General features: G+C 44.1%; 1 protein-coding gene across 5 annotated transcripts in view; it reads left to right on the plus strand.

Annotated features, from left to right (window-relative positions):
• LOC1276993 (mucin-19) overlaps window positions 1-26,633 on the plus strand; it is a 172,396-nt gene that overhangs the window by 35,068 nt on the left and 110,695 nt on the right. For all 5 annotated transcript variants that reach the window (XM_061647345.1, XM_061647343.1, XM_061647341.1 and 2 more), the window contains one exon: window positions 842-1,506. In XM_061647345.1, the coding sequence (XP_061503329.1) occupies window positions 842-1,506 (665 nt within the window). The remainder of the gene's footprint in view (window positions 1-841; window positions 1,507-26,633) is intronic.

The raw sequence follows: 26,633 nt of genomic DNA on the forward strand, positions 1-26,633 counted from the left end.
GAACGAATCTGGAAAGTAAATTTGCTTACGAAATCACTCGTTATTGCCTTTTCATCTTTATATTCCCTCTAGGAGCGTTGGGTGTAGAATTTGCAAGCTTAAACCATTCGGTTCTTGCCTCCCGTCCGTAAAAATCCAATCTTCACTCATGCGCTTTTCCAATCTGCTCCAATGAATGCACGGAATGTAAGCACCGTGTACCACCCTGCACACAATGTAGCAAACACGTGTTGTTGCAGCACAAATACAGACGCTGTTTGTTTAACATCTTTTCGCCCCAGAAAATGCGCAACTTGTGCTGACCACTTTAGATATGTTACAGCATGTAAGCGAAATCCGACCGACTGCATAACGATTCCTTTCGCAGAAGTCACCCGTAAACCGGGGAGCTAACAATCATCTTTCTGCTAGGAAACACATTTCACAACCATCCCGAGAACGCTCCGATGTCCGTGTCAGCTCTGTGAAAATTCAACGAAATACCACTGAAGAGCTTACAACAGAATAGTAGAGCCTAACAGGACACGGATCAATGGGAATGGAAATCAAATGCCCTTGAATTCCCGTGCTGGACAGTACCTATGTTTCACTCGTTCTCTTTGCTTTCACTGTGCTTTCACTGTGCTCTACTACATGGTATGAGTGAGGAGTCGTCGTTTCTAAAATTCTGACTCAAAACATGCTCACAAACATGCTTTTTTCCTCCACGCACCGACGACTGAGCTTTCCGTTACAGAATGTCTCTCGCTGAGTGTGCTCTCTCTCTCTCTCCTAGCATCCTCTCGGTAACATCTCTCCCTAAACTAAGCAAAACATTTTCCATTTCCCCGTCTCTTTGCAGGATGCGTTCGCGAAGGATTCGCCAGTGGCTCTCGCATCGTCCCATCCAGTGACCGCGCCACAAACGACACAGACAAGCTCGTTAATCGCACCGACAACGACCAGCAGCAGCGGCGGTGGCGGTGGTACCGGCGGAAGCGTCAGCACACCGCCAACCGCCACCTCCACCACCCTGACGACCTCACCCTCGAACGGGCGAAGCTCCGGTGCGCAAGCTTTCGATTTTACGCTGCAACCCCCAACGTCATCCTCCTCGTCCAGCGGCACTCAGCCCCACTCGTCCTCCTCGCCCACGGTGGCGGCCACCGTCTCACCCGTGCCCGCTCCACGAGCGAAATCAAAACAAAAGCCAGAGCTCGGTGCCGGCACCGCAGCCGGCAGCCGAACGGCGCCCGGTGGCGCTCAACCGAACGAAAGCGAGAGTTTGCGCACCGAGCGCCCGAAAGCTCCGGTGCCGAGTGCCGGGCTGAGTACCGGCGTGAGTGCCGGACCGCCGGCGGATGCTGGGCCACCCAGCAGCGACGGCAGCGGCGGTCTCTCCACCACCGGCAAGGTGGACGGCAAAACAACAACAATCGCTGCACCGATCAGTTTCGAATCTGGCGTCGTCGGTGAAGCAACGCGTCGTGACGTCGTGCGTCGGCCAGCAAGCGGACCAGTGAACAGGTAACGTGCGGTTAGCGCTGGTAGTTTCTTTCGAGTGGTTAATTCGTTTGCAATTAGTTGTGATAGCAAATGAGTGCTCTTTCCAGGGAACTTACGTGAGAAGAGCTTTCAATGAAAAACGTTTATTTTTGAATCGCCCAAAAATATCCAATTTCTTATAGTATAGTGCACTGATTTCGAAGCTTTCGCGTTTCAAATGTGTTAATTTCTTGTTAGAATTTCAAAGCTTGCACCTTTGCAAAGCAAAATCACATTGACATGCCCTAATCTACCCACGCTGCCTGGTTCGTGTGTTTATTCTGCCGTGATAACCGCTATCCAAGCAGCAGTTTCCCAAACCCCTCCTCCCCCTCGTCCTTGTGTCGGGCCGGGTATGTTTATTCATCTTCAGCGTGCTCTCCTTCCCAAAGGCGTTTCCGTGCTGCGTTTGGTTTTCCGTGCGCGCGGTACTGCTTTCCTTTTGGGTACGTTCGTCGCCTACCGTCGCCGAGCCGTTTCGGTGCGAGATTCTGGCGTTGTATTACACTCCTCCACCGGTTCGAGATTTTCCATCATTTTCCATCGCTCCCAAGAGAAACATTCAGCCCCACCTGGAGCCCATTCCTCCCTTCGCTTATTGTTACGCCGGTTGAAGAAAAAAGGGTTTTTTTTTATTTTGGTTTCGCTCCAACCCATCAAGAACAGTGCTCAACGGTGAAAGGTAGTGATGAGCAGTAATGTGTGTGTGTGTTTGTATGGTGAAGTAATACAAGTATTCGTAAATGTGAATGTGTGTGTGTGTTTACGGCTCAGTTGATCGTTTCAAGCTCATCCATGAGCAGAACCACAGGTGGAAAGGATATCCTGTTAAGTGAGTGATTGCGCTGTGAATTCCAGATTTCCCAACCCTGTGATGCGTTTCATATCTACTTTGTACGTGTATGTATGTGTATGTGTGTGTGTGCAGTGTACAAAGGGCACAAAGCGAACAAAGCCGTGGATAATGGTTAATTGTGTGTGAGCAATGTAGAAAAGAGAAGAGGGAGAGAAGCAGCAGAAAGAAACAGCAGCAACTGGTGACTGGTGTGACACGACACCACGGCGCACACATATAGTGCAATGGGAATCGTAGAGGCTCGGCTCGGGGCTTTCTTTTCGACCCTCGCTAAACATTTTTCTCGGAAAAGCCTAGCGAATTAGTGGCCCTTGTGTAGGTTTTTTTTTGTCGCTTTTGCTTTCTTTCCCTTCCATCGTAGAAACCCTTGAACTCTTCTCCCCTGCATGCATCAAGAAAGCTAAAAAGTGTTCAGTGAAAGAGAGAAGAAAGCCATCGCCTCCACAGGGTAGCGCGCGCAGACGATTGACAAATGCCTGGTGCATTCAAGTGCAAGTGCAAGTGGTGTTGATTGATGTATGTGTTTTTTTTTCTTTCTTTTTTTGTCGTTCCCCCCTATTTTCGGGGAGCTCTCCAATCACCTTCCACCTAAAGGGGGCCAATGGAAAAGTGTCTTCCACTCCCATTCCCTGCAGGGGGTCTGACGCTCGTTTGCAACAGGTTTCCTCACAACACTCACTCACTCGCTCGGGCCCTCGGCACCCGGGAGAAGGTCGCTTACGTGCCTGGTCGAGCGGGCGCGCGATTGTTGCGTGTATACCGTCCGTTTGCGAAACGGGAAATTGAGCGGCACTCGATGGGCTCGAAGCTCCACCGCTCTCGACATTTCCCATTTCGCAAGCAGCAGCACACAGCGCCGTTTTCCTTTCCACACACACACACCCTCCGGGAGGAGGGTGCAATGCCATCGGCGACGATGATTTGTGATGAAAGTGAGTTTTTCTACCCCGCCTAGTGCCGTGTGCGCTATCGCCTCCGGGCATCGGTTTGCCGGTTTCGGGGGAATTTAGTGGTCAGTGGCTTTTGTGCGATGGCTTGTGTGGCTGTGATGATGATGTATGAAGTAACACTTGGCGGCAGGGCGGAGAGCGCATTTGCGAGTGAGAGTGCAGTGGAGTGATCTTTGGAAAACCTCGATGCCCTTTTTTGTGCTCGAAGCGAACACGAACAAATCGCTGCTGGTCAGCGTACATTCCAGGCTGATAAGAAATCGGTACCGCATACTGGCAGTGCATGGACGAAGACGCAACCGAGACGAACGACGAAGACAGCAATTGTGAAGTTGTTCATCCCATTTATGGGTAAAGTTTTCTCGTTAGGATTTTTTTTTTTTTTTGCTTCTTCAAACTCTTACGACGAGGAGAGACACATTAACACAGCGCATAAAATATCAACGATCCGATCAAAAGTGGGAATCGTCCAGTTTGTTGCTGTCTCCATAAGGGAGTGAGTTTCTGTGCTGTGTATGTGCACTCATGTGTGTTTGTTTTGTAGGATCAATTTGTATTTTCGAAAGGGAAGACGAGAAGTTTTCCACGAGAAACGTCAAACAACAACGGCTGAAGAGTGTATGTCTTCAATGTGAAATGTTTGATTTTGTGCTCGGAAAGTGAACCGGGAACGGGAAAATTACAATAAGCAACGACCAGCACGGTTCTATGTAGTGTTCATAAAGGATAGTGTATATGTGAGTGTGTGTGAAAAGCGGTCCAGCACGAAGGTTGGGAAAAGTGAAAATCTCCGTTCTTTGTTCGGGTCATCGAAGGTGTTTGTGTGTGTGTATGTGCACTTGAAGAGTTCTTGCACAGGTCGCCCTGGTCGCCCATTTTCCCGTAAGACGGGTCAGGGTCAAGTGAAGTGAGAAACGGTTTCGCGTGTGCTCTCTCTCTCTCTCTCTCATCTCGCTCGTTCTCTCTCGCTCTCTCTCTCCTGCATTCCCTTGGGCCATCGGGAGCAGCAGCTTCTCAAGAATCTAAGGATCCACCACCGTAACAACGTGTTCTCCCCGGCCACCAAAGGTTTGATTTCGTTTCCCTTCTTTCTACCGTGTTCCTTATTCTTCCGACCTTTCTCACTCAAGCGGTTTTGTATGTATGGAGTGTCGTTTTCGCCCTTCTAAGGGCGGAAAGCACAACCAGGTCCATGTCCCATTAACAATCTTCGGAATGGTTTGTTTCGGAGTTTTCTTTTGGGTTCCCTTGTTGCGCCACAAACGGGTTTTCGGGAAAAAAGGTTGTAGGGTTAAACGAAAATACATTAAACAAATTTCCCCTTAACTACCAATGGTCCTCCCACCGGGAAACGGGGGTCACCAGTTGTCGCCCGGATCGTCTCGGGCTCGATTTATTTTCCTACCAAAGTGGATCAAGAAATTACTCGCAGCGGGGCAAGCAACAAAACAAAACACAGAAAAAAAACCAAAACTGCCCTTTTCGTTCTTCGTTCTCTCAGGTCGCTTATTGGGCTTAGATCGTTAGACGCACAATCTGGCAGCGTTGTGGGCTGTTAAGGGCAGTACGGGCCAGCCGCAGCTGGGGAAGCGAAGCGGCCTGGAATAAGAAATTACATTCACATTACATGCTCTCAACCGTTCGATGGGTACGGTGCGTTTAAAATATGCATGGAAAAATTTCTATCCAGCTGCCATGGTCGGCTGGCCGAAGGGAAAAAGATGCGTCTAGTTTCCTATCCCTAGACAGTGGGATGACTTTGAATTAGATTGGTGCCTAAGGCCGGTACTGAGGCCCATGTGTTTAGCAATTGTGAGCAGCAGCAGCAGCCACTGGTGGGCAAAGGTTTGCTTAACCGATTTGCCGGGAAGCATTTGTTCAATTTGCAGAATAATTGGTAAATGGGAATGTTTTCCACCCCAGCAGCGGTAAACTCGACTGCAACCAATGGATTTCCTCATACACCCGGTATGTGCACACAAAGAAAGAGAAGCAATTCATTTGTGTGTGTGTGTGTGTGTTTTCCCCCAACCTAACCTCTACCTACCGATAAACCATTTTGTTGCTCATTGCGGTACGGTATCGGTTAAATGTTAAGCTCGAAGCCTTTAATCTTTAATTAAAAACGAAAATAATCCAATCGTGTATCGAGGGGGTCGATGGGAAATTAACACCAGGAGGTGGAAAAAAAACTTCACATTGACACACGAATGGCCGACTGCTTCCGGACGGACTTCCAATTCGCTTAACCGCATCGATATTTTATCGGGGGGGGGCGTTATTCCGGTTGCAAACACACGCCCAATTGGCTGCCTATCAAACGCACCGCGATCGTTTTCCGCACATTTATTCGCTGCTTAATGTTTCGCAAAAATATATACACATATACCATTTCCGACGGGCTGGATAAAAGTAGTTTCGCAAACAGTCCCAATTTCCCGAGTGTGGGTGTCTTTTTTTTTTGGGAACGGATTAAAGATTGGAGCACTTTTATTCCTCATATTCTCTGTACTTGCTCTAGCACACCGTTCCTTCGGTGTGTGATTAATAATTGAAAGCAGAGCCAGCACTTTTCTGCCGGGCGCACAACTTGAACACGCTCAAGCCCAGGATCCCAGTTCCCATTGTTCCTCATTTTCCATTCACTCTTCGCGCGCTCTTCACATTTAAAAATAAAAACCCGAACACGAAGCGCACATTTTACGCCCTAATGCATGTTCATTGGGCCTCCTTTTCGACGAACAGCAGCTGCGGGTACTGTGTGAAGTGAAAGGGAGGGATTCAACTTTACCTAGAATACCGTGCCGTGATGTTGTATGTCGTGCGATGTGCGGTAAAAAAATCCTGCCGCCAAAGTGTCTTTGTTCCTAATAAGTGTAGTGGAAAACGGTACTTCCTGCTAGTAGCATTGCAGGCAAAACGCGTAACGCTTCGTAGCAAAGGACGCTCGGCGGAACTGTTCGTCCATTCTCTCTCTCTCTCTCTCGTTGAATTCTGCAGCGTTGAATTAACTGCGCTGTAACGAGCTTATTATATTATGTTTCAGAATAAAAATCCTGTTTTTGCGTGTAATATTACTTATGGTACGAGCTTCGTCGTCCAATGTAACGCATTTGTGGCATGTAATTGGCATAAGAGCTATCTTTTTGTTTAGTTTTAATTTCCAATGTTGAAGGTAATGGATAATGTTGTACATAAGAAACAGTCGTTGCCTCTGTATTTTGCCTTTAACTCACTTGTTTTTTTTTTGTCACCAACTTTTGACAGCGTATTACAAGGTTTGCCTCTCATACATCAGTTTTTCACTGTAAGTCAATAGTTTTGCTTATACAATTTTAGAAAAAAATATTTGTAACTTTGTGTTCTGAAAATAATTTCTCTGTGATTTGAAAAAAAAATCAATTTAAGTAAAGTATTTAATAATTTAAATTGAATAATTTCAAATAATTTAGTTGCTGTACCAAGTTTGGAAGTTGCAACAAAGTGAAAAAAGCTGGCTTGTATATGTTAATGTTGTTGATACTCACTAGTATTTTTTACCCAAAAAAAAACATTCACATTTCACAGTGTTTGTAATGATTTTATAATTTCGAATTACAATTGTCATAAATATGCTAGAATACTTTGTAAATTTATCATGATTCCTATGATAATCGAATATTGTTGACTTACAGACAAAAATAGGTGCGTTAGAGTCTATAGTGCGTCCTTTACATGCTATAGACCTGTTTTAATCGTAAAAAAAAATGATTGCTCAATTACAGCTGATAAACAAGTAATTAATTTAAATTATTGTACAATATTATAAATTTTTTGAGTGTTATGCTTCCTTCACTAAAAACAATGTAATTTTGCAATTACTATATTTACTTTCAAAATTCGATTATTACTCCTCGTTCACACATACACATGATAGCCAACACAAACATTATTCGATTATTATACTAACGGTTTGATGTGATTTGATCAGCGGCCGCTCGTTATCCGCCGCCCTGGGCCGCCTTATCCGCCGAAAATAATTCCACTGCTTAAGCTTTGATTGAAAATTGTTCGCCCCAGCCGCCGGCTCGTGTTCATGCTGCGCTTAAGCTGCTGCACTCAATTTACCCCCCGCTCTCCCAATAATCACTCCCACTTTGCAAAGCCACGTGGCGCCTCATCATGATTACGCACGAAACAATCAGGAAGCGACGATTTTGTAATCGAAGCACGCAGCAACATCAGCAGTACCCACCGCAACAAGATGCGTGCGTTAACGGCGCTCAGGGGAAAAACAACCCCCTCGACTCGACTGGGTTGCTGTATTTTTTTGCTTCCCTTTCCTTCTGCCCTTTTACTTTCCTCGGCGGCTCTCGCTATCACCCCGGATAATGATGATAAGGATTAGTTTCTCGATGGCGGAAACCGGTCGTGGCGACCGGTACGTAAAGCGGATTGCACCGCCAGGGCGCGTCTGTCGGTCAAGTTTTTCCTTGTTGTGGACGGTCTTGTCTTGTTTTTTCCACCCCTCTCCTATTTCTGGTATTTTCATTTTGCTCTAGACTGTTTCATCGCTGACCATTCCAATGCCAGACGCGTGAAACTGCAATTTTGCTGGAGGGAAAATGGATGGATGAAAAAAATACGATTTTCAAAAAAATAGCTTTTACCTTGTGCTTCTCTTCTTTCTGGTGCCGCCAAAGTGTGCGAATTTGTTCCCCCCCCCCTCTCTTTCTTTCTTTTGTACACTTTTATTACTTGCAAGCTTCAATACCCACGAACCTTATGCTCGTTTGGGTTTGTTTGTGTGTGTATAAAACTACACACAAAAAAGACAAAGAATCCCAATCCCAAGTGCCCAAGACATCCCACCTTTTGGGGAGGATGCCAAAGCAAACGGCCTGCTGCACATCAGTTGCAGATCATTGGCAATTTTCTCGCCGTACTTGGAAAAGTGAGCCGACTTTTTTGTTTGCTTTCTTCTGTTTCGTTTCTGTTGCTCGTTGCTTGGCCCCCGTCGGCTAGGATATGCCAGTGTCAGCATGATGCAAAATGTCCCACGGCACCCATCATCAGTTTCAGCCCATCTTTGGAACGGTTGCGGAAAATTGGGTTTTGTTTGGAATATGTTTTTTTGTGCAACAGATTTGGTGTCTGGCCTTAAAGTGATCGCAAAATTAATCGCCCTTGGTGCTTTAAATTAAATCGTTCTGAGAATGTTTCCCTTCGAACAAGGAAAGTAGGCGCCAGCCGAAGAGATTAGATCGATGGTTCGAGATGTCGCCAATGTTGTGATTTATCTGGAAATTGGATTAAATGGACAGGAAAAATACTATCAAAATGAACGGTCGATATCGTTTGTATTGTTTAGGATTGAGTATTTAATAAATATCGGTTACATTTCTCTATTACTAATTGATAGCTCTACTAAACTGATGTTAATCTAAGCATAACCTGTTCCTTTTACGGGTAACACTAACATAATGCAGTAACCTGGTGAACAGAATTGGATAACGTTCGCACATGACGCAACGTCACACCGAGCCGTCAACCGAATGATTTATACGAACGAAACACCTTTGATGCGCGTTAGATATTAATCTTTCAGCAAACCAACTCACACAGCATGTGGGTTAAACACATACGAAAATGCGCACTGGGTCATCGCACATTTGATCCACTATTCATAAAGCAATTTGCCGTGCTACGAACTTCGACCATCCATTCCCTTGTTACTGGACGATGTCGCTTTCTTTACATTTTCATTCCATCACCTTCTGTGTGGACTCTAATAAAAAAAATAGTAGAGCAGCCAGAGGGGCTTGAATAATCGGCTACCGTACTGTTTACACACGCGTAAATTCGTTACACATTTCACCATAAAACTGAAGGAAAAGGTAAATGCTCTGGTGAATGTGTAAAAGTTTTCCACTGCTTTAGCTTCACCCTTGCAGGTAAAGAAAACATACAAGCAGACGATTTTCGCTCCATCTTCTCCTACAGTCGACCTCAAACTATCACGCCCCTGCAATTGCTCCAGTAACGTCCTTAACAAAACACAACGAGGCAGTTTGGCAGTAGGGAACCGAAATGAACGAAACGCGTGGGCAGAGTTGGGGAAAAGCAAGATGAGCGTGTAACATCTGCATTTTTCCGGCACCGATCTGTCCGAAAAGTTTAGGTTCAATTGGGCCGGCCCAGCATCTCTGTGTATATGTGTGTTCATCTCATCCGAACTGTTAGTTTGTTTGAACCAATAGAGAGAGAGAGAGAAAAACACACGAAATACAGGCAAAAGGGCCAACATAATTTGGGTCAATTTGTAAAAAGGGGCCTGATTTTGGAATGTATTTAATTATTTCTGCTACGGAGCGATGCATGAGCTGATGTGAAACTTTTTGCAGCAATAAATTGTTTTGAATCCGAGCTGACTCGGGGCGCTCTTGTTGCTGGATTGTGTTTCATTAAGCTTAAAGGGAGCTTTAGTAACGCAAGAACTCTTGTCAGCTAATAAAGGAGATATTTTAAACAACAATGCACATCCTTCAATTCAATTAGGATGTAAAAATTCTACACAAGTTCTAGCAATATTTTGACTAAAATTTTTTGAGCTAAGTAAACTCAGATATACTTCGATAAAGTAACAAAGTTGGATGCAAATTAAAAAAAAACATTTGGAATCTCTTCAAAGCAGTCTCAATTGATAATTAGAAAACCTTTAACAGGCAATCTTTTCTAACACACAATCTTCACGGCATCGAAAACCGAACGGAATTGAACACAAAAACGAGAAAAATTGAAAACCAAATCACATCATGTTTCATTTTTATCTTTCTATCAAGCGGCTTTGGTCACGAAGGAATTATTTCTGAACGTGCTATTTATCTCCTTTTATCACTTTTGTTTACTATCACTTTTCACCTGACAGTTCACCTTCTTTCCGGAGGGGAGAAAACCCACTAACAACACACCGATTATTAAATTGATTATCACAATCGCTTATAAATATTTATATTCCCTATTATCAGATCTCACCTTCCACGCAGCCCTCTTCTTTCCATGCACGCATGCTAAACTATTCGCACTATTGCCCGTCGTGCCGAAGAAGCGTCGATCAGTTTCAATAATTATTAATGATTCATTACCATTCGTCGGCGCCCGGAACATTCAATCAAGAGTGCGCGTGCGGTGTTCCGTTATCGAGGGCGATTCACACGTCTTCATCGCCGCCGCATCTTCTCCGGCGCTTCGAGGGCGCCTGTTTGGAAAAATAGAAAGCAGTCAAAACGTGCGAATGACGAGCGCGCTCTGACGGATGTCACTTTCAATCGACTGTGCTGCGGGGCACGTCTCGTCCGCCAGCCGCGTTTAGTGCTTCCGTATTCGTGGCGGTGTACTTTTGTCGAAAAGAAATCAGTGCCCCCTTAACTTAAACTGATGCTCTCCAGAATTCAAACACCGTTGCTCCAAGCTTGTAGTGTGCGTGGGATGGGGCGGAATGGTTCACGTTGGCAGGAAGATAACCAAACCGACCCACTCATTGCAGCACTTACGCCCCAAGAGCATCCAAACACACTTGAACGTTCGATGAGGCTTTCACTTTCTTTCAAATCGACGTACCGCGACGAGGTTTTTCCCTCCACGATTACCGCGCATAGCTGGCGCGGAACGAAAACCGTACGATAAGACGACGGCCAACCACAACAGATCGAGATTTATTATTATCCTTCACATCCTTCGTGCGGGTGCTTCGATGCTCCGGTGGCGCGACCTTGGCCGGCGCTTCCGCGTACTGTGCGTTGCGTGCGAATCTTCAGCAAACATACCCACACGTTTGTGTGTGTTTGTCGATGGTTTGTTTTTCCACTTTTCTTTGCCGTTCGCCCGCCAAACTGCTTAGACAAACAGTCGGCGCCTCGGACAGATTTATGATCCATTTTGGGGGGTGGTTTATTTCGCCAACTTCGACACCGCCAGTTTTCCGCGATCGATTCGATTGTGTTTTATGCGTTCCTCTGTGCGTGTGTCTGTGTGTGTGTGTCTAGTGTTTTCATCTACTCTTTATTTTCGCACGTGCTCTAGTGCGTGTGGGGGGGGGGGGGGGGTACGTGATCGATGAAGCAAAATTAAACATCTCGTCTTGTTTCCGCCGCATCGATCCATTCGCTCGCCGTGGCCATGGAAATGGGAAAACGAAGGAGGAGACGAAAAACATGCGTTCAATTTCGCATGGAAAAGCTCTCATTTTGTGCCAAAGCATCTCATGCTGGCTTTCTCCCCGCTTCGGCAGGGTTACGAATCGAATTGCAGGCAAACGGGCTCGGCATCTTATTAACAGCCACTCAAAACGAAACCCATTAATCAAACGAATGATGGTGCACTTGTGCTTTGCCTGCCTGCCTTTTGATCATCGCCAGTGTCCGATGCTGACCGTGTAGCGCCCGACTTGGCGTTGACCACCTTTTTCCCTCGTTTTGCCCGTGCACGTGCGCATGGATAGACGATCAAATTACGTTCAATCGTCGCATGCGAGACGGGAGGCTGGTATGTTTTTTTTTATGTTGCCGAATGTTTACCTTAAACAAGCGCACCGAAAATGTTTAGATGATTGAAGATGGCTCCATCGTTCCACGCAAGTAGCAGGAACATGTCAAAGCTCTGGGCACGGGTTGGCTTTTTGAATAGGTTTTTAGTTTCCTTTGTCCGCGACTTGAAATGGCTGCAAATGACGGCATTGTATTATTCGCGTTCATAGTGAAATTGTAAGTGAATACATTTTATGATAGCAATGAAGAGTGTGTACAAGCAGCACAGTTGAGCCATTTAATGTGATTTAAAACAAAAATGGTATGTACTGTCTATCAGTCACATGAGTCGACCTATTGAATAGATATAATCGCAGATTTAGTGCGTTAACTTCTCTATTGGCGTAACTTATTTCAATTTAAGGCACTTTGGTCTTTACGGCTCTAAGGCATACTAAAACTAATATTCCTTCAAATTGATAAACTTGCTCTTAATGCATTATTGCTGCATTCAAACTTGCTCTTAATGCAAAACAAATTCTTAACAAGGATTCTCGTTAAGGATCAATTTCTTTATATTTATGAGGTCTTATGAGCTCAATTTTCATGTTCTGGACATCTATTATATGAAAAGACTGTTCTGATCTTTCTTCTGCCTTGCGTGGGACTTCTTTATGCATCGCTTAAAAAACTACAGTGCATAAAAATCGTATGCTGATCTCCATTTACGCAAGCAATACAAATATAGCAAAGGCTCAATATGATATAAACATCTGTTCTTTATTATATTCAATGAGGTTCGGTCGTGTAAAATAACTGCTGTACGATTTACTTGCACAACTTCCTTGGCATTGAAAGTTATGTTCCAAAAATAAAGCCATTCATAAAGATATTTTTGTTACGAAAGTATAAACTAAGGCTCCATGTTTTTCCTCCGCATGCCTAATCTTAGGCTCGTGTACATCATTGAAAAAGTGAACAAAAAACCCTAGTTGCAATCTCCTCCTCCACCCAAACAATGCTCTCGAGGCGCTCGTAGAATTGACAAGTTTACCACCTGTTAGGCTTTCGGAAGGGAAAATTGTTTCTCATCCCTCCCCGCCGGGTGCTCATCTCACTGCAAAAACGGAAGGAAAAAAGGGCACGGAACAGGAACTTCCGCCTGGAACTCGTTAGGTATGGAGCGTAAGAAAAATCAAAACAACATACCATAAAGCGAAGAAGTTTATGCCTTGTACATGCACACATACACTAAGCTTCCATCCGTACGCCGAGCGAGTTGATGAAACCCGCCGGTGGTCGTGGCAAACTAACGACGCGCAACTTCCGTGGTGAGTACTCTCGCCGACCAGATGGGAGCAGGCCGGCTAGCAAAGCGCACGGGCCCCGGGTAAACGAGCCAAGTAAAAACTCGTTTGAAGCAGCGTAACACCAATGCGAAACACCAAATGCGCCGGCGGCAGGAAGGGAAACCCTGGCCATAATGGTACAAGACACATTGTCGAGCTTTGCTTTCAATTGCGGTCGAAGACAAGGGAAAGAAAAGGCGTTCGTACTAATGCACTCCCATACGCGTCCAGCTTTGAGTCTAATTTGACGTCTGTTTGCCGTTTAATTTACATCGAATGATTTTCTATGTGCGCCGTATGTGCGGTAAGGTCATCGTGGGGTCGTGAAATGTTTTTTGCAGCCTGCACAAAGAGCCACCCTGAGCCAGCCCGGCCAATCCAAACAAGAACATTAAGCAGAGAAAACCAGCTTTGGTGGCTCATCCGGTTGGTGTTTACAAAACCAGGGTAGCATCTTTCTTCGCCAATGCCATCTAGGTTGGAACATCATGCACATTGGCTTATCGAGTCGGTAGCCGGTAGATAGTTCACATCGAATACTGCTGCCAAACGCAATTACTACCCGGTGTTGGGAGCAGTTTTGACAGAGACAGAGAGAGTGTGCAACGAGGCTTGGTATCCGTGTTGGGTTGGATGCTGCAGTTTAGATGCGATTGCACACGAAACAGTTCCAGCAGTAAAAGCTGTCGCTAAAATTGCACCTATCCGGATGTGTCTGTGTGTGATTGGATTGTGGCTTGGAAAGCTATTCGGAAGTTGTTAGCTCACAGGCAGAAAGCTACGATATTAGTGTGTTTGTCTATGACATCAACCGTGAACCAACTTCAAAGTGCTTTGGTTGGATTAAATTCAATGTTTTAGGTCCAGTTCATTAGTCCAGATCTAGATTCCACACCGTTGCTAAAGAGAACTGTTGTATCGGTTAGTTGAAGGTTAGGTTTAGGATTGGTGCTTCAAACCCTATGGCGATACTTCTTCAAAGCAAAAAGGTTAAGGTAGAAGAAAAACTATAGCGTGAATTCATTTGAACGCCTAGTCATAACCGAGGCCCTTTTGTACCATACATTGAGCTGTGCTTGAGTAAAGATACATCAGATAACAGTAGTAATATACTAACAGTCAAATTGGATTTAATCTTTCTACGTTTCGATTCCAACATTAGGTCTTACTAGGAACTACTATGACCAAACTAGGTTACATTCGGCACTCCTATAATTTGAATTGAGGGTTGTTATTTGATTTTTTACCAGACCTCAATTCATTACTATAACATGAGCTTGTTTAAGCACCAACACAATGTTTCCAAACACAGTGGATTGTCAACATCATCATGAATAACATATGGAAACCAGGCCTGGAAAATGGTCTGATTTGATGACATAACATTTGACTTAAAGCAAAGAACTATTGCTCATTGCAAAGAGATGTGTTAAGCACTGTGCCACAAAGTGAGTATTGGAGAATCACATTTCCAGAGCAGAGAGGTACAAGCAACTTCTCCTAATGAAGTGAAACTTACTATCCCAACTAAGTGTTTCAACTAAGCATTCCAATTTTGTGACGATCTTCGTGGCTTCACATTGCACAATGAAATGTAAGATATTCTACTGTATATGTTCCACTCCAATTCAATAGCTTTGTAAAGCAACACTTGTTGCTTATTGACACGTGTTTTATACGGTGCACATAATGCAATGTAAAGCTTACAACTATTCAAAACACGACTCCAACCACTTGCCAAACGAGCTACTCAAATATGAACAAAGGTACATGCTTCTTTATTTTCGCTGAACCAACCTCAACGACAACTCACATTACGTCGGTTGTAAGGTTTGCTTCATTTCACAAATTGACAAAAAGCCCTACAGATATTTGTTGCAATCTAAAAGCGTACCCTTGTACACTGCACGGAAATGAAAATACATACAAATGACGCAAGGCACATACATACCCACACACATCTTAAAGATTGCACCCTAACGAGACTCAAGATACGTTCTTTTTTCGCGCGAGTTTTTTCTACACAACATCGGTACACCTGGGCTGCGAGGATACGGTAGGGATCCACTGGCAAGTAAACACCGGCGGAAATTGGAATTCCTGCTGCAAAGTGTCCTTCATTTCCGTTCGACTGCTCGGTGTGTGCTCGGTCCTGTCGCATCGTTTTGATGCAGTTGCAATTCTTACATCCACGTTTATCATCATCCTTTCTCATAACCTTTTCACTTGCCTTAACGCAATGACAACAGAGGCGCCGCCGCCGCCGCAGCAGCAGCAACAACTACAGTAAAGAGAAAAAAATAAACCATCCAATACTGCTTCCGCAAAAGTTGATCATTTTTATCGCAACCGGCGAAAGGTGGAATGTATTGAATTTGCTATTCCTATTGAGCGAAACCGGCGTTGCCGGTCGTTCGTTAATCGAAACCCGCGGCTTCTGGGTGCGCTACACATACCTACACACACATGGTGCTGCCGTTGGTTCGTTGCATGTGCAGCGATGAAAGGATTGCCGTAGGGTTTCCGTTCGATGCTGTCCCTTTTCCTCTCTTCAGTCGCTTGCAATTGTGCTTCTCTTTTTTCTTCTTTGCACTTTTGCAAACCTCCGCATGCTGGCTAACGAATCTGCAGAACAGCAGCATCTTAAAATCGGTAGGAAACGTAAAAGAACGTAAGAAAGTAAACAGACCAACAAAAAAAATAAAACTAACTTGTGGTTACGGCAAAGCAGGCGGAACACCTCTCTCAGGACGTGAAAATTCCATTCCATTCGTGCGGTTGACGGCAAAGTGCATCATCTTGATGTGGTTTGCACCTGCTGCTTCAAATAAATGTCCGCCCTGATGCGCTGGAAGCTCTTCTTCGCTAGCAGATTCTTTCGTTCACCTTCGTGCAGGAACTTGATAGCGCTCACAAAAGTGTGGCAAAAGTTGACAGTTTGTCGTCTGGAATGAAGATTTAAACAGGTTTAAATTTATGATAATGCAAGTGGGTAATTTGAGTGCACAGAGACCTTTCAGAATAGAGTTTTATGAAACTAATTAGCACGATTTACAATTTGGTCGCTCATCTTGACATTCGTAGTACTCGTTTCGTAGATAAAACCCCGTAAAGCTACAGTACGAATACGATTTTATTACAAAATAATAAGAGACTCTTAAGAACTCTTCTGAGTAGTGTCAGCTGCTCTTCAAAATCCGAGAAAAAAATATAAACTAAATATACAATTCTTGTACATTTTATCTTTTGTTATAAGTACAGTTTGTATAACAAGATAGAACACATTAAGTTTAAATCGTAAAAATTAAAACAAAGTGACTGGTTTCATGCCTTGATACCAAGAACCATCGTGAGCTTAAAACAGCGTTAAACACTGAACATTGAGATTCAATTGATCATTTCAGGGAAAGGATTTAATCCCTGTTGTACTACTTTTAACTTCTGCAACCTTACGGCTTTCAAATTTATTGCCCACTTCCACCTGCACCCGCCACAGTTCACTTTTACCCTTTTTATTAGCTTATCAGCGAATTTTATGCTCAGCTACGAGCTTCTTTCACGCTAAACTCTTCACCATCGCGCAGGATTACCCAAGATACGGTGTAGGGCCGTACATTCGCAAAACCCTTCGCAAAAGATCCGTTCGCTCGTTCAGGCCCGATTTGAAGTGCAAATTTATTGCACCCGCGTTTTAGCCGGTTTCACCAACTCCGGCGCGACGCCGAGCCTTCGAGCCTTCGAGAGAGACGCGTTTCGAGAAAGTCGTTAAATAATTACGGCATCACGGCACCAGATCACCAGACTCTGCAAGCAGACACACTGAACCGGTCCGGTCGTTTTACGGCCGATTCCAATTAGCACAGAGCCTAGGGTCGGCCTTGATTGGGCTTTTTGATTTTACGCTCAAACACACCGGCCACGCGGTTCGATGAAGAGCTCTGCTATTGCATTTTGACAGACCGGATTGTGCAATGGGTCGTATTTTGGATGGTTCTTACTAGGAGATACCAGCTGTGGCTTTTAACAGTTTCATTCTTCTCCTCTACCTCTTCTACGAGGAGTGTTAAATGTGATCCAGTTAGCGAAAGAACCCTTGTCAATTCAAAGATCTCACTCTTAAAGGACAACAGGATTTAAGTGCTGCAGACACCAAGCTTGCTTCGCAGATGATATGAATGTTATGCTGTGCAAGTCATTTACTTTCCATGACGATCGTTTTAACAAAACAAACCCAAACAACTCTTACTTCTACTTCTGCTACATATTTTGACACTCGAGCTTAATGAACTCATACGTCCACTTCTTTGGACGTTTCCATAATGTCGACAATCCCTTACGGGCTGGTTCTCCTTTGGCGCGTGCAACAACCGGTTACAGCATACCCTTTTTTTGCCTACTGCAGGAAACCAGTATCTGGCCGTTCGAATGCCACGCAAGTTCCACGAATGCACGCGTTACTATGCACCGGTGTACCGAACGGGTAATTTGTTTTTCAAGGCAAACCAGATTACATTCTGCTTGCCCCGTACAGGTGCACCGTGGGTCTATCCGACATGGGCAAGCCTAACCACAAGGCATTCGCGTTCAGAGCATCAAGCACTCCCTCTTCAAGATTTATTACACGATTTTCTCTCTCTCTTTTCTTAACAGATGCCAATAAACCTAAAACAAAAAGAACTTGACTCGCAAAGAACAACCATCAAATATGATTTCACGCAAAAACTGCTCCAAAATCCTGGACAACAAAATTGTATGCCAAAATGCCAAAAATAACCGGTTACTTAAGCTCGTCAGAATAAGGAATTGGCGTCTGTGTCTAAAAAGATTCCCTGATTGCTACAGAACAGACAGCAGAAAGAAGTAAAAGCTATAGACAACGCGTTTTTGCTTGCCGTCCAAGAACATCGCAACCAAGAACTGCATCGTGCTCTCGTCGTGCCAGGACCGGATTTGTCTTTTTGGCAAAAACTACCGCGGTTCTTCCCCTTCTCTCTGCAACGATGTATATGCAAATGAAGTTTTACGACGCACCGGGGAGCACCGGATTTGTACCACACGCCGATGGTTTTTTTTTCTTTCTGGCAACTGTGGTGCGTTTTCGATTCTGATTTCGTAAAACAAGATTCGGCGTCCGTTGCTGTCCCTTGCGTTCGGCAACTTGACTTGGCGACTGGCGCACAACACGCCCGAATGAAGCTGACATTTGTCACCTTTGGCAAGGCAATCATTAAAATGCAGCCAGCGCTTCTTGCGGGGACGAAAATTGGACGATGGAAAAGAACCCAGAGCTAGCATGTCCGTACGTCCGTCGAGAAGCTGGCCATGGAATTGCGCAGTCATCGTACTGGCTACACGGGACAGACATTTGACAGTTTGACAGAATGTTGTCCCAAATGGGAAATAACAATCGATAAGATTGGCGTATAAAAATAGAATCTCGTTACCGTGATCTGGAGTAGGGAAATGTTTTGCGTGCGGGGATGCGGCACGATCGTCTGACTTGTGCTGCCCTGTAATGAGCAACATTTTTCTTTTGTTTTGCAAAAGGTGAGGCATTAACAAAGAATTATTTCAGTCAAATATTCGCTACAACGAACTGTTCTTTCGTGTGTTCTTAATGTCCATGCCATGGTCCAGTTCGTAGCAAACATAAATAAAGCAAACAATGAATGCTCCATTATTTGCTCCATTTATTCTCCATAATCCAGACAAAATTTACTGCTTTGCAAATGTCGTCCTTCTGTGCACATCTGTTAAACGTCCGTTTACCTGGAGATAAATAGATCCAAGCAAATACGCTCTTAAATCTTTCCTCCTCAGTTTGAGTCTTTCACAGCGTCGCAGTGTAGAATAATGCAGGTGAAGAGATTTGGGAATGAGTTATATCGTTTAAAGGCTAGAAGTGTATCAAAATGGCCTTATTTCATTAAAAATTTAGCATATAGCACAGTGAGTTCTAACAGAAAGCAATATCGTAGAGATTAATTGTTTTAATGTTTCTACAGGAACCTTTTTTATTCAAGAAACTTCAAAGATGGTATATACAAAGACATCAAATGACTTTCTACATTGTATTTTGTACATTTAAGATGTAAATTTCACCATTTTCTAACAACTGTCTTCCCTTCTCTCTCTCTCTCTCTCTCTTTCCATTACAGGTACGTTAATAAAGATATCAATCTCGCCTGGAGCGACCCAGCCTGAAGCGACGCATCCGTCATAGTCAAGGCGGTGTGAGTACATTTCTGCAAATTGCCTTTAAATTGAGCTCATTTTTAATGCATCACTCGCACCGTTTTCTGTGAATGTTTTCCCTACTGTGTTGCCAGCTCTCAAATTGTGTCGCTCAGACGCCTAAACCTAAACACACATACACATGAAAATCCCCCACCGGAAACGAGAAAATACATCGTGCGAGCTTTTGTGAGCGACCCCTAGATTAATCTTCTACCACAACCATTCCACCACCTTCGGACAGTCCGAGTGTCCGATGGCATTCCAACGCGGAGCGCAGAGCGAGCCTAAAAGCGCTGTACCATTGCTACAGCCTTGCCGTTTGTCTTCATTGTTGCTCCCCCCGCAGCGATCTGGCGCCACAGTTGTACAAAAGCGTCATAGCGTGCTTTATTTCGCTCGCTCCCCAACTCCTGTTAAACCACTCTATGGTTAATAAGTTGATTTATGGCAGGTGCGGATGAGCATGCGATCGTGCAACAAATTGAAACTGATTGGCGCGAGGGAAAAAGTTGGTTTAAAACAAAAATAGCTTCATCGCCTCCTTGCGCTTCCGCTCGCTAGGCATCCATTTCCAGTTCCAGCACATTTTTGGGAGTTGAGAGTATTTTGTATTTTGTCGTTTCGTTCACCGTCGTTCACCCCGGTAATGGAGTTTGGAGCCGTTCTAATCCATCAACTGTGACGACCGATTAAGGTATTATGAATAATGAATTATGCTTTGCTGGTTGAGCAAGCATTCGCTTATAACTCACCTGCCGGAACGCATTTTAGCACCTAGCGGAGCGGTTTCGGTACATTCCGCAACAGGAAATGGAAGCTTTTGCGCTAAACAATTCTATAGTCTGCCGGTTTGGTTGAAGGTTTTGCAACATTCGCGTCGATTTGGCTCGTTAATTGTAAATGGATATGATACTATCAAGCGTATTTCATTTGAATCCTGGTTAATAGAGCTTGGTGGATTCCATTTTACTCTTTAATACGGTTCGCAGAAATCGTACTTTTCTTTCGATAGTAGAAAGTTTGTACTGTTTTGTTGGCAACAGTTCATTAATTTCATAATATCCGCTCATCGATGGTTCTTTAATGGCTGGAATTCTAAAAAGTTTTCATCGATTACTTTAAATATCACTCCGATATGGCATAGAGCGTTAAATGAACCTTAACTTACTGGATTCTAGTCAACAATCTCCTCGATTCTGGTTAATTTCTTAAGAAGGAATACTCAGGCCTTGTTGCATCGTCAATTGAAATAAAAGTGAAAAATAATCCTGTTCGAAAAATAAACAAAATAATGTTTTTAATTGACAAGTTTCAAGATCAATCATATTTTTTCGCTTTCAATAATGCAAGGTCAATTGAACTTCAAGAGTGATGAATTCCATTAACTTTTCCAAAACCAAAGCAATAAACTTCAAGTGACCACAAACGACTACCGACTCGTCACAAAGTTAAATTTTATTAAAGCCAAACTCGAAGTGAGTTAGCTGATGTCGTCTAACCGACACCAGCGCATTGGGTCCAATTTGTTTGCTCATCGACGAGACAACGATCACCAAATTGGGTTGGATACTAATTGGGCGGACGCGTTGGGGCACCGTACAGAGAGTGTGTTTGTTCGCGCACTCAAAGTGCCCACACAAAATGAAGCGCCATTTTTTTGCGTTTTGCTCACCAGCTCCGTATGACGCGATCTGTGCATCCAGCACGAACACTCTACCAGACCACCAAAGTGTGCGCTACTATCGTGCCTGTGCCTGCTTTCTTTCAGCATATCGGAAAAAAATGTGCCCCCGATGTGCTTGGATTTTGTGGGTTTTTTCCCCACCAAGCTCCAATACAATTAGGGATTGATGATGAACTGCTCGTAAAAGACTTGCTGCTACACGCGATCCACACCGTACGGTGTGCGGAAACTATCCCAGCCCAGCGCACCATCGCCGTCAGTGGAGCGCATCGGCCCGCCCCGGGACAGGGGAAAAGGATGCTGATGACCTACGCGCGATGATTGCCCGGCCGCATAATGTTGATCTATCGCTCTGGGGAGCTAGAAGCGAATGAACGGACACGAAAATTACGTGATGGATCGTCTTGCAATTACCGCAGTTCGTTTGCGAAACGCTATCACTTCTGCCGCTGCTTATGACGTTTCTCGAGAAACATCTTACGCTTATCCTGGCATTGGCGGTATCCCCTGAAGAAATGCTTCAATTTCGGCTCTCGGGGTTACGGGCTCTATCGTTTATGCGCGACAAAAATTATACCACACTCAACCTAGCCACCCGACACGTAGAGACAAATGCAGAGTCGCAAACGCAGAAGAAAGATTCGAATTTCCATTTTATTTCTGTCGAGCTTCGAGCTGGCGGAAATGTTGTCGTAGCGAATGAAATTGATGATGAAACTGAACCGAAGGATAATGATTCGTCTAGCACAAAGGAGTCAGCTATAATGGGAAAACCGTTGAAGAGTACTTCGACCCCCGGTGGCACATTGATTCTTATCATTAATAGGGAAATCGTATCAGCGAGAATTCCATCCCGTGAGGGCTTTTATTGGTAAAAATCTTCAATTGAAGGTTTGCTTTAGCGGAAGACTGAATATCTTTCGAGAATTGAACATTTTAATATAGACTTTGGTGATTTTAATGTTCCATTCTGTTTGGGCAGAGCGGTTTAGTATGGATATAGTGACAATTTTTAAAATAATTGCGTTAACGTCTCAAAGTTTGATAAAAAAGGACTTTGAGAATCATGTTCAATGTTCTATGATGATCTATGATGATGATAAAGACATAACTTATTCCAATAAATGTAGTACAAGTCCTTTAGAGATGAACAATGTAATTTGCCCGGAAAGAATCCACGAAACTTGAGAGATCTTTAGAAAACTCCCAGATTGATTCCAAATACAGTGAGACATAGTGCAAACATGTGTTGCACTGTTGTGTAACAAGCACTTCACTATTTATTATTTAACCTAAGCTAATCCGTGCCCTCAAATATTAGGAAATTCATCAAATTGGGCAATTCTTCTGACTGCACAACATTCTGTGCTACTGAGTGATATTCGAACAATACAAACACACTCTGAAAAAAAAACAACATTTCATTTTCCCTCAAACACCTAAAGCTTTTAACGATACTTACGAATTTCCATTTTATTTGTAAATAACATTTACGCAAAAAAAAAACAAACCATTCAAAAGCACTATTCCGGCACGTGCAGACAAAGCACAACACGTTTTTCTCATCACTAACACGAGTTACTGCCTGCCTGTTGTCCATCCTGTTCCGACCAATCGATAACATTCCTATCCAATCTGTCCCGAGTCCTGCTCCTTCTCGGAATAAATCTCGTTCCCAATCTATATATAAATGTCTCATCGAACGTCGGACGGTCTTGTTTTGCAGTCGATTCGATTTCGATGGTTGTGCTTTTCTGGAGTGCTGAAAAGAAACCAAAACCAACCAACCAACGAAAATATCGGTCCAGCGAAATGTGGCTGCGAGAAAAAGCAAGCGATGTGTCCTGCAGGCACTTACCAAATACAAACCACTAGCCCCACTTCGAGCGGATTTACTCTTTGCGAACGGACAACCAGTGCTGACACACACGCACAAACTTTCAACGTAAAAGCTGCCTCGTATCAGCACGGCTGTCGTACCATCGGTGTCTCTGTTACGAAACATTTTATTGCGAAACAAGCCCATTTATGCTCCGCATTCTTCCTGCCGCTAGTGGTGAATGGGGTCAGTGGAAGCAAAAGATGGATCGGTTGTCCGCGGCCGGAATGATGCCGTACTTCTGTTCCGTTTAGCAGAAGTTCCCCATGTTTGAATGGCGGTGTGTAAAACGGCGACAACGATGCCCGGTTGGTTAAACTGGGCCAATGAACTGACCATCTGTTGGACACCGTTTGTGGGTTGAAAACAGTGTAATTAAGACATTGGATGATTAAAGCATTTAAAAATTCCAAGTTTTTTGGAGAGTAAGATATTTAAAACTGATTTTCTATTCAGTACAAATATCACTGCTCCAAAGTACTAAAATCCCCAAAACTCAAAAAAGAGCCTCATCCAAACCAAAATACGTTCAATCCAGACTGTTTGGTGACGGAACAGCCCATAATCTTCCCGCTACGCAGGCAGCATGCACGGGGTGATATGCGTAAAGCTCATTTACGATTATGTTTATCCTTTTTACGCTCTGCTGGTCGTTTAATCAAGCAATTGCTTTCATACCGCCCGTTACTCCCGCTTCACCACCACCGACCAAATGGAGCACGTTTTTGTGTGGGAAAATCTATCAGACACGGTTACAAAATACGACGACACGAGCCCGATCCCGGTCGTTACCGTACAAACCTCGGGCTCGTTTGGTTTGGCTACCTTACCCTCACCTCGGTGTTGCCCCCTCAACCGGGTAGATAGAACCCATCTGCATGTGATCATTTATGACTTTATTCGGGATGCTGTATAGCGCATCTAGCAGCACCACCTAGCGGTAATTTACGGTGCGCTCGTATTTTAATCTCCTCGCAAACGGTGGTGCATTCGTCAACAAAAAATGAACGGGTCGTAAAACTGAAGTGTAAATCTGGCGACATCACAATCACGTGCTCGGGGTACCAAAAAGTTGCAGGATGGAACTGTAATAAAAAAAAAAAAACAAAACAAAAATTCAAGCTAAATTTACTCCATCATTAAAAAGGCAATGAAATTGATTTAAATTTTACTGTCCCGTACGAGAGAGAAAGAGGGAGAGAGAGAGAGAGTTATTTCATCGTCATTTATAAATTAAAAATGAATCTGAACAAAAAAAGAAATATTTTCTTTTCATATTCTTTTATTTGTTTAACCACTTTGGAATGTTACTTATTTATTTATTTTATTCGCTCACGGACCGTTTCGATATCACAGAAAATGCTTTACATTTACCAATTTATTTTAAAAAAAATCAATTCCCACGAAACTATAACTGCTGTACCACTCCACGCGGTCCTGGTTCAAGCAAAAGTCAAACACACAACTTTGCCAACGCGTTCTTTGCGTTCTGCGAATAGGGGGAAAGAATTTGCCAAGTCAATCATTTCTGCCATTTTTCCTCCAGCGCACTCCAGCAACGAGCCCGGTTTTGAGATCGTTTTCTTTCGAATCGCAAAGATAAACACATAAAAGTTTCCACCCATGCCATCGGTTGGCCAGATTTTGTGTGAGTGTGTGTGTGTGTGTGTGTGTGTGTGCGTTTTGTGCCCTCCGAACCACTGCTTGGAACGCTCTGGTAAAGCGGAAAATTGAACTTCGTCTAAATCGAAATCCATTGGGGTCACAGTTTTGCTCGTCGTTGCCAGGCGATGGCACCTGTTGAAGGGAACCACCGCAACCGATGGTTCCCCCAATCGGTTATGCTCAGCGTTTTCCCCCAAGCACAACAAACATACAGCCATGTACATCAGTTACCGGATGTACTGAGTGAAACTTAATTTAGCAAACTTTACTACACCTCACATCGATCCTGAAGGTTTCCTCTTCGCGCAAATTCAACCGAAAACCAAGCTGTGTGTGTGTGTGTGTGTAATGTGTCGACGTGGAGCCATGTGGTGCTTGGTCGAAGAATTTCCAGTCGGTGGAAAATTAATGAACAATTTGGCGCTGAAATCTGTAAAGCCAACCGGATGGGACGGAGGGAAAATGCGCTGCAATAAATATCCAAACAGTTCGACCTAGGGTTCCCGAAGGGAATGTCCCGGGTTTGGTCGTGGAATGCGTTTAATGAATTTCGCTTCATCGTGCATTTTGTGGGCCAGTGAATGGATGAAAACAACACGAGGTCAGTGTTGGGACCTGTTGACTCTTTCAGCATCTGTTTGTGCTTGGTTTTGTATTTATTCGTAAGTCACAAGAGCTTGCAAACTGTAAAAATAAACAATCAAAAAAGGAGACCCTTGCCCCGTCGATTGTAATAACACAAGCCACGTGTAGTGTTTCGGGTTGAAAGAATTCACTACGGAGGAATTCGTTTTCATTCCAACACTGCTCCGTTATTTACCCAGAATATTATCTCACCGTGCAAAGGACGATCGGCCTGTAACGGGATCACTTGTGTAAAGTGGGGACGTTTAGAATAAATGGGTCCTTTTAAGCGTACATGAAAGGTGTACACCACCACTACCTTTTTGCGAGCATTCAACCACACCAGAAATGGTGTCTCATTTTAAGTGACTAGAATTGCATGACAACCAACACTCAGACAGTCACACTACCTACGGCAGCAATCCGACGCAATCGACAAAATCTCTCGAGACAACGCCACGGAAACCTGGGTACCTGAAGAAAAGCTATAAAACTGAAAAAGGGCGACCATGTTAATGGTAACATCTTGCAACCCCTACCAGCACCCCAAAACAGTGCTCGCTCACTTACGCTCGGTACACTCAGTAGCGCATAGCAGATAGCTTCCGTGAGAATTCAGCTCACCACCGCTTCGGTTGACATTATGATAAAGTTATGCTTAACACCTTACTACCTTACCTGAAGATTGTCCTCGCAGCGTGTTTATCCTTGTGCCCAACGCATGCACGCCGTATGTTTGTGTTTATGTTACCTGGTGTGATTGAGCGCCAACTATGACGATATCCCGCCATCATTCCTTAGGCGGTTACGTGGAACGATTACCACACGACCATAGCGCCGCCCGGGTTTGCTTTGCGACAAAACGGCTTGCTTGATTGACTTTACAGATCAACGATCTGTCGTACGAACCAGGAGTGCTTGATTGACGTACCCTGGTAGAATGTTTGGTTAAGTTGCCCCTCGGGTAGCATTTATCGGCAAGGTGAAGGGTTGTGGTGGAACTTGATAGATGAAGTCTGTGACATACGCTTGAGAAGCAAGACGGTAGCAATGGTTTTATTGTGTTCCTGCTTATTCTATTCTTGGAATGGAACGCACGATTCGATGCCAGGACGTGTTTTGCAGCTGAATTTTGGTTTATACACTGTAGAGGATCAAATCATGATATCTCAATAATCTGGTTAAGACACGTTGAAAAAGTTCTGGGTAATTATTCCTTGCACATCGGGATACTCCCTTAGATTGAATTATTTTAATACCCAAGACTTTCTATACTTTCTATCTATCTTAGATCTTGCTGGGTAATTTCCCTAATTCCTGGACTTAAAAATTAACAAGCTAAATTCCTTCGGTTCGAACGT

Source organism: Anopheles gambiae, chromosome 2, assembly GCF_943734735.2.
Source record: "Anopheles gambiae chromosome 2, idAnoGambNW_F1_1, whole genome shotgun sequence".
Taxonomy (NCBI): Eukaryota; Metazoa; Arthropoda; class Insecta; order Diptera; family Culicidae; genus Anopheles; species Anopheles gambiae.